This window comes from Apium graveolens, chromosome 8, assembly GCF_009905375.1.
Source record: "Apium graveolens cultivar Ventura chromosome 8, ASM990537v1, whole genome shotgun sequence".
In the NCBI taxonomy this organism is placed as follows: Eukaryota; Viridiplantae; Streptophyta; class Magnoliopsida; order Apiales; family Apiaceae; genus Apium; species Apium graveolens.
Window position 1 is genome coordinate 57,111,121 of NC_133654.1, and position 9,214 is coordinate 57,120,334.

Here is a 9,214-nt window from a genome sequence, read left to right on the forward strand (position 1 = left end):
ATTGTAATCAGGGGCCGATTCTGTTCTGCAGTCCACATTTATTTGTTTTCTGAATTCGTTACTTGTTCGTTTTTGACGAGCCTTACCATTCTGGAAAGGTCTCGTAATTTTCTACGACTTTCGTGTTTCGTACTTTTTTAGTTGACTTCATCTTTATGCAGTAATTTGACATTCTTTGAAACTGATCAGATTTGAGCTTATCAATAATTAGTGGTTTGTTATGTTATTTTGGTTTGTGATGTTGGGTTATAGTGTTTTGTGGTTATTTGATAAATTTATATATGATTTTGAAGAAGTAAGATATTTGAGTGTGTGATCTTTGAGTATTTATTTTGAGTTATTTATGTTATTTGTATGACTTGGGAGTTTGTAAGACATCCGTCGCGAGTGGATAATCTCGTGCTTGGCACCTCCTATGCGGTGTACTTAAATTGTATGGGCGTGCCGTCGAAGTTGTGGGACACGTATAACCATGTCTAGTATGTGTATGATTTGGCCTTTTGGGTAGCACGTGCTTATTGTCGTGCAAGCCCTTGTAAGATATTGGGTAGTATTTGCTTTGTGATGTGCAAGCCCCTATAAGTTTTGATGACTACATATTTCTGGATTATCAAAAATGTAGGACATCCTGTAAGTGTAAGATTATCTCCCATGTTCGTATGTAAGCTATTTTATGTATTATTTTGTAAGTGTGAGAATATGTGTAAGAGTATGTGTAGTGTAAGAGTATGATAAGTTTTGGGTGGTAAACATTTAGTTTTGTTTTGTGAGTTGATTATTCATTTTTTTATATTATCTCATTCACTATTATTATTGTGCTTTATTCAGATATTCAGTTGTGTTCTTAGAGTCTCGTCATCTTTTAATATTTGTTCAGTTATGCTTTATTTTATATCCGTATATGAGCCCTTCGCTCACTGCCGGTCCTTTGTTTTTCTTGTTTTCCTCCGGCATGTATTCTCTCTTTTAGGTGGGTTATTTAAGGGGAAGAGTGTGAGTTCCAAGACTTTAAGGAGTTTTGTATTTTTTTAGATTTTCTTTAGAGTTTGTTGGTTTGGTTGTAATTTGGTTGTATTTTATTTAAGAATTAAAAGTTTTATCAGATTTGAATGGAGTTTGGATTTAAATAAGGATTATCTTGAGAAATTTTATTAGTTGGGTTGTTAAATCATGTCCCGCCACTCCACAATGTTCGCAGTTCCTTTTTTTTCTTTGCAAGTTACTCAACGAGACTTTTAAATCAGTGCCCTTTTTACCTCCCTTTGGTTTTCGAAATAACGGGGTCAATAATAGTTTAATGCAACTTATCAACACTTTCTTGGGTTGGTTTTGTGTCAAATTCACTTCCAACACGTTCCACCCCATTAACGGGCATTTTCTCAATAATTTTGGTTTCTTGATTAATAACCCCGAAGGCTTACTCATAACGCTCCTTTGATGCCTTGCAAATATGGCTAAACCCCATGATGAGGAAAGTCATGTGGTTACATCTTTTTCATGGGAGTCAAAGTATAGGATGGGGCATCATCTTCGGCCATGTGATAAGGCAACACCCCATCAACTCTATTAATATCCCTAGTCCATCTCTATTTTACAAAATATTTTGGTAATTCGGCCACACACCTCTTTGTCAATACGTCAATAATATGGCGGCATGGCATGCCCGAATGCTCATACATTTTACATATGCAAGAACCCCTTAATGATAACTTGTTGAAGGTAACAAGATATGTGGTTCTCTTTGACTCAACCATCAACGTTCTATAATATTTGTATTATGTATCTTCTACATCTTCCAAGGACCGATCTATATCCTTGTCTACCTAGTACCTAGGCATCAACCAATTGGTCTTGAAATCTTTTAAACATCTCTTTCATATAAATTGAAGTGGCATGGTGCTCCAAGATGGTCTTTATTTGCATGCAATGACCTTTATAAATTCTACTAGGAGTATCGCTAGATTTACTCAAATGAGAATATAAAAGGGCTTGTTTCATTACAGTATATCAAGGTTTGCACCGAAATTGAATAATAATGTTCACGATTGTAGTTTTACATTTCGGTGCTCGAGCTAAGATTTGACATCACATAAAATTTGCTTCCTGTTAAAGAGGCTAACAAAATATGCAAGTAATATAGATAATTTTGAAAAATATTACATTCGTTAGGGTTAAACACCTTTTGGAGCCAACTATTCATTGTAAACACATAATTTACCATATACTATTTGAACTCGTAAAGTGATTCACACTCAAAAATTACTCGTAAAACATTTTTCCTAAAAATATGGTTTCATGTTATTAGTTTCATTTTGTAACTTCTTAAAAAATTGGGTTCTTAAAAATTGGGTATAGTCATGTTGCTTGTGGTTACCAAGTCATTCAATAAGGTATCCAAGCTTAAACACTTAACAAAATTTTAAGTATTTCTGTCTAGTTTAAAAATTGGTGGATTTATTTAAAAGTTTCAAATATGAATGAAAATAATGTTTTAATCTAAGTAAATATTTTAATATAGGTGCTTAGTACTTAGTAGACGAAAACACCGAAATGAGATAAATCTACCAATTTTTAAAAATATATTTAAATGAGATATCTCAATTAGAGAACTGGAGTAATTTTGTAAAATACTATTTTATCCTCCGAAAGAACGTGTTGCTTCAACATCATGATAAATGGATACATTCTAATTATCTTTGATTGTTTTGACAAGAGTTTTTATAGATTAATTTTTTTTATCTCCAAAAGATACGATTTAATATTTAAATTGGCTGAAGGAGAGTGAAAAGTTGGCTAATTTCCCAGCTCAAGGGAATTTTCTTCCTGATGGTCTACATCAGAGTTAAATAAATGCCCCACACAACATGAAACTTCCCACATTGATGTTCCATAATTCTACTAGGAGTATCGCTAGAATTCATACAAAAAAGAATATAAGAGGGTTTCTTTCATTTCGGGGGTCAAGGTTTGCTCTAAAATTTGATAATCATGTTCATGATTGTAGTTTTACATTTTGGTGCTCGAGTTATTATTTGGAATCACATAATATTTGCTCGTATTAAACACCTAACAAAATATAACGACAATACAGATAATTTTGTAAAATATAACATGCATTAAAGGTAAACACTTAAATTACCATATACTATTTTATCTCGTAAATTATTTCACACACAGAGATTACTCGTAAAACATTTTTCCTGAGAAGATGATTATAAGTTATTAGTTTCATTTTGTAACTTCAAAAAATTGGGTTTTTAAAACTAGGTGTAGTCATGTTGCTTGTGGTTATCAAGTCATTGAATAAGGTATCGCAGCTCAAATGGTTAACACACTTTTTAAGTATTTTAGTCCAGTTTGAAAATTAGAGGTTTGATTAAAAATATTTCTAAGATAAACAAAAATAAAGGTTTAATATAAGTAAATATTCTAATAGATGTGCTTAGTAGTTAGTAGACTGAAACAGTGAAATGAGATAAACCTACTAATTTTAAAAAAATCTATTGAAATGAGATATTTAATTAGAGAACTGCAATAATTTTGTAAGTAGTATTTTATCCTTCAAGGCAATGTATTTCTTCAACATCATAATTAATGAATACGTTTTCATTATCTCTAATTGTTATAATAAGAGTTTTTATAGATTAAGTTTTTTATTTCCAAAAGATACGATTCCATATCTGAATTAGCTAATTGAGAGTGAAGAGGTGACTACTTTCCCAACCCAAAGGGAAGCTCAATCTTGATGGTTTACATCAAAGTTAATTAAATGCCCCACACAATAGGAATCTTTCCACTTTTGATGTTCCACGATTCTGCTAGGTGTATCGTTAGAAGTCATATAAAAGAGAATATAAGAGGGGTTTTTTCATTACGGTGGTCAAGATTTATACTGTAATTTGATAATCATGTTCATGATTGTAGTTTTACATTTCGGTGCTCGAGTTAAGATTTGTCATCATATAAAATATGCTTCCCGTTAAACAGGCTAACAAAATATACATGCAATACTCATAATTTGTAAAATATTATATGCATTAAGGGTAAACACTTTTTGGAGCTAAATGTTCATATGTAAGCACTTACTTTACCATATGTTATTTGATCTCATAAAGTGATTCACACCCAGAAATTACTTGAAAAACATTTTTCCTTAAAATTTGGTTTCTAGTTATTAGTTTTATTTTGTAACTTCTAAAAAAATCGGGTTCTTAAAAGCTGCGTACAGTCTTATTTCTTGTGGTTATCGAGTCATTCAATAAGGTATCCAAGCTCAAATATTTAACAAAATTTTAAGTATTTTGGTCCAGTTTGAAAATTCAAGGTTTAATTAAAAACGTTTTGAAGTTGAACAAAAAATTTGATATAAAAATTTTATAGTTTCCTTTAAAAATTTATATTTATATTTAATTTTACACCAAACGCGACAAGAGAGAAGTACACGACAAGAAGATACATGAAAATAAGGGTACACAAAATCTAAATGGGTAGTTTTAGGATTTAGAGCATCTCCAACCGACCGAGACATGTTAGTTATATCTGATGTGGTAGAGCATATAGATAACCAGATACAAAACAATACCCCTCCAACCCAGGGCTGCAAGTAAAAATTTATACATAAGTTTCCTTGCTTCTCCAAATTTTATCAAACTTCTTCTTCCACATCATCTCCCTCCCTCACTATCTCCTCTCCCGTCACAACAGTACCCCCAAATTTCAGACCTTTTCAATTAGCTTTCCTGTAAAATTCGTAATTTTATTTTTAATTTATTTATTAGAAATTAGATATTAATTTGTCTAGATAAATATTTTAAAATTAGAATATTCTGAAAACATTTTGTGCAAGGTAGTTGATTTGTGAAAAGATTTGTTATTTGTGGAAATAAGTGTAAGAATAATTTAGAAAATCGAAATTTTTTAGTTTAGGTAATTGTGTGTATCAAATATTTTATTTATGGAATTTACTTGGAGAGGTTGTAAATCTTTAGGAGGAAATATTATTATTTCCTAGTTGAGATATAGGGTTTTGTATCGTTATAAATACACCATATTCGTATTCCTTGTTTTTATCATTAAAATTCGTAGGACTTTCTCAGCAAAAATCAGCTGTCTTGTAAAATTCGTAGAAAATTCATCGTAAGTCAGAATTCAGTGATTCTGGACTTTTCAGAAAGGTCTTTTCGTTATCTTCATCTTTCGTGTTTCGTGTTTTTCAAGAAAATATCGTTTAGAGGGTCAAAAAGAGTAAATTCAGATCTGGTCAGGCTTTGAGGTAAGTACTTTTTGACTTGCTTTTATATTCGGAAAAGTTTTGATACTCTGATTTTCGAATTTCGTATAAGATAAAAGAATTCTGTTTCGAACTGTATAAGAAATAAGATACGAGAATCTTTTGAAACCCAGTCTCTACGTTTTCGAACCCGTTCGTAATTTACGCTATAGTTCCGGAACTAGCCTTAGATACCCTTAGTAGGCGCACAAGCGTGCAACTTTAGATACCTATTAAGGGCGCGTAATTATTGAACTTTAGATGCCGACCACTGGCAAAGTGTGGTATAAAGAATAAGAATAAGAATTAGATGCCGGCTACTGGCAAAGTGTGGCCGTAGATCAAGACTGTGGTATTTATTAGAATTATCGTTTCGTTCTATTTTATTTTGTTCTGATCTGTTATAAAATCTGCTCTGTTCTGTTTTAAATTCTGAATTTTAAAATATAAAACTTGGGTTGGATCTACTTAACAAATTGTTTTACAAAATTATTATTGTTTGAGAAAAATCATTTTATGAAAACACCCATTGTTTTTCTGTTTAAGAGATAGTCAATTTGTACTTGCTGAGCTGTGTAGCTCACCCCTTTTAACATTTCAGGTTCGGAATTTGGAGCATATTAAAATTAAGGAATGAGAACTATGAGGAGATCTGTGCTGCTTCGTTTTGTGCTATTTGAATTAGAATAAAGATTTTGTTTTTAGAGAATAAATTTAATTATCTGTTAGACAATTATTATCGGATTTGTGGAGCTGCGTCTCTATTTTTATGATTTTGATTATTGAGTTTGACCGCTGCTTTGAATTTCGTGATCTATTAGAATTATCGAGTAATAATATATTTTATTTTTAGTTTTCGATTTAGAACTAATAGTCCGGAAGTGCGGGTTGTTACAGTTGGTATCAAGAGCAGGCTGTCCTTCGGAGTGTATTAGGTATGAGACTAGTACATTCCCTAGGATGCGATCCTTTAGACTATCGTATAGGTCTTAGAAAATTATTTTGGATTTAGGGCATTTATTTGTGTGATTATTTGATATGTTTGACTTTTGTGTTTTTTTGATTATTGACTATAAGTTTAGAATTTGTTTTGTGTGTTCTAGTAAAGATGGATGGAGAAAATCAGAACAACAATGAAAATCAGGGCAATAATGATGAAGGAGGAAACGTCTTTGACCAGCTGGCTGAAACTCTAGCTGTACTTGTGAATCAGCAACCGAAGCCCAACATCGTCTCTCAATTCAAGCGTTTGAACCCGCCAGCTTTTGATGGAGCTACAGACCCGGCTATCGTTGAGATGTGGATCCAAGAGATGGAAAAAGCTTTCGGACTTCTGGGGAGCAATGAGGAACAGAAGGTGACCTTAGCTGTGTACCAATTGCAAGGAAGCGCTTACGACTGGTGGCTTATGGAAAAGAGAAAGAATGAGACGACAAATCTTGAAGAAAATCATGAACCGTACACTTGGGCAAAGTTCAAGAAGGCTTTAGAGGACAAGTACTTTCCGAGAACAGTTCGTCTGCAGAAAGAGAGGGACTTCATTCGACTTCAACAAGGTGGAAGAACCGTCATTGAATACGAAGCAGAATTTGCAAAGCTTGCGAAGTACGCGTCGACCCTAGTAGCAGATGAGAGCAGTCGAGCACGAAGATTAGAGGAGGGACTTCGAAGTGACATCAGGAATTCAGTGGCGTCGTTTGAACTTCAGACGTACGAGGCTGTCCTCAACAAGGCGTTAGTGATCGAAAGGGGCTTGGCAGAATCTGAAAAGGCGTCTGGCAGTTGGAATAAGAGGCGGTTCACTCAAACTAGTGGGCAATCTTTTCAAGGGGGACCACTCAAGAAGCCACACGTGTACGATAACATCGGGGGTCAAGGTGATCAAGAGACGTGTACCAGGTGCGGCAAGAATCATCCGGACAAAGTCTGTCGTTGGAATACAGGTGCTTGTTTTCATTGCGGAGAAGTAGGACATAAGATTTCGAATTGTCCGCACAATCCGCCACCGCCACCAAGGAAGGAAACAGATAACAAGATGGGCAAAGGACGTGTGTTTCAGCTGACAGGAAATGACAACTATCGCAATTAAGGTATGATTTCTTTTCTTTAGTGACTTATTTAATTTATTTATGTTATGTGAATTTGGGGACCAAATTCTTTTAAGGAGGGAAGAATGTAAAATTCGTAATTTTATTTTTAATTTATTTATTAGAAATTAGATATTAATTTGTCTAGATAAATATTTTAAAATTAGAATATTCTGAAAACATTTTGTGCAAGGTAGTTGATTTGTGAAAAGATTTGTTATTTGTGGAAATAAGTGTAAGAATAATTTAGAAAATCGAAATTTTTTAGTTTAGGTAATTGTGTGTATCAAATATTTTATTTATGGAATTTACTTGGAGAGGTTGTAAATCTTTAGGAGGAAATATTATTATTTCCTAGTTGAGATATAGGGTTTTGTATCGTTATAAATACACCATATTCGTATTCCTTGTTTTTATCATTAAAATTCGTAGGACTTTCTCAGCAAAAATCAGCTGTCTTGTAAAATTCGTAGAAAATTCATCGTAAGTCAGAATTCAGTGATTCTGGACTTTTCAGAAAGGTCTTTTTGTTATCTTCAGCTTTCGTGTTTCGTGTTTTTCAAGAAAATATCGTTTAGAGGGTCCAAAAGAGTAAATTCAGATCTGGTCAGGCTTTGAGGTAAGTACTTTTTGACTTGCTTTTATATTCGGAAAAGTTTTGATACTCTGATTTTCGAATTTCGTATAAGATAAAAGAATTCTGTTTCGAACTGTATAAGAAATAAGATACGAGAATCTTTTGAAACCCAGTCTCTACGTTTTCGAACCCGTTCGTAATTTACGCTATAGTTCCGGAACTAGCCTTAGATACCCTTAGTAGGCGCACAAGTGTGCAACTTTAGATACCTATTAAGGGCGCGTAATTATTGAACTTTAGATGCCGACCACTGGCAAAGTGTGGTATAAAGAATAAGAATAAGAATTAGATGCCGGCTACTGGCAAAGTGTGGCCGTAGATCAAGACTGTGGTATTTATTAGAATTATCGTTTCGTTCTATTTTATTTTGTTCTGATCTGTTATAAAATCTGCTCTGTTCTGTTTTAAATTCTGAATTTTAAAATATAAAACTTGGGTTGGATCTACTTAACAAATTGTTTTACAAAATTATTATTGTTTGAGAAAAATCATTTTATGAAAACACCCATTGTTTTTCTGTTTAAGAGATAGTCAATTTGTACTTGCTGAGCTGTGTAGCTCACCCCTTTTAACATTTCAGGTTCGGAATTTGGAGCATATTAAAATTAAGGAATGAGAACTATGAGGAGATCTGTGCTGCTTCGTTTTGTGCTATTTGAATTAGAATAAAGATTTTGTTTTTAGAGAATAAATTTAATTATCTGTTAGACAATTATTATCGGATTTGTGGAGCTGCGTCTCTATTTTTATGATTTTGATTATTGAGTTTGACCGCTGCTTTGAATTTCGTGATCTATTAGAATTATCGAGTAATAATATATTTTATTTTTAGTTTTCGATTTAGAACTAATAGTCCGGAAGTGCGGGTTGTTACATTTCCCTTTATTTTACCTCATTATCCTCTTTCATTTTCTTTTTTCCAACAATCAAAAACCCTAAAAATGCATTTCCATCCCCAATTTAAATTTTTAATTCTTAAATTTGTATTTTTTGATTTATATCTCTTGCTTATAGTGATTGTAATTGTTGATGAACCCATGCCTTCATATGATTCTTTTTTCTTTTTAGGCCTTTTTTAAATTTGTTTTTTATCATATCGATAAGTACTTTAAATAGTTTTCTATTTATGATTAGTTAGTATGTTAATGAAGGATGGAATTTTGATGTGTTTATGAGTTGGTCTTTTACTCTCTTGTTAATGTTATTTAGTACTATATTTTA

The 9,214-nt window shown here is 32.7% G+C and overlaps 1 protein-coding gene across 1 annotated transcript; it reads left to right on the forward strand.

Moving 5' to 3' along the window:
- Positions 1-5,678: 5,678 nt before the first annotated feature.
- On the forward strand, positions 5,679-8,852 carry LOC141678914 (uncharacterized). Its single transcript, XM_074485343.1, has 2 exons — positions 5,679-7,359; positions 8,574-8,852. The coding sequence occupies exon 1, from the start codon at positions 6,378-6,380 to the stop codon at positions 7,356-7,358; it is 981 nt and encodes a 326-aa protein (XP_074341444.1). The 5' UTR covers positions 5,679-6,377; the 3' UTR covers position 7,359; positions 8,574-8,852.
- The last annotated feature ends 362 nt before the right edge of the window (positions 8,853-9,214 follow it).

Coding starts and splice junctions, on each gene's coding strand:
- LOC141678914 (XM_074485343.1), top strand. CDS start 6,378: ATGGATGGAGAAAATCAGAACAACAATGAAAATCAGGGCAATAATGAT.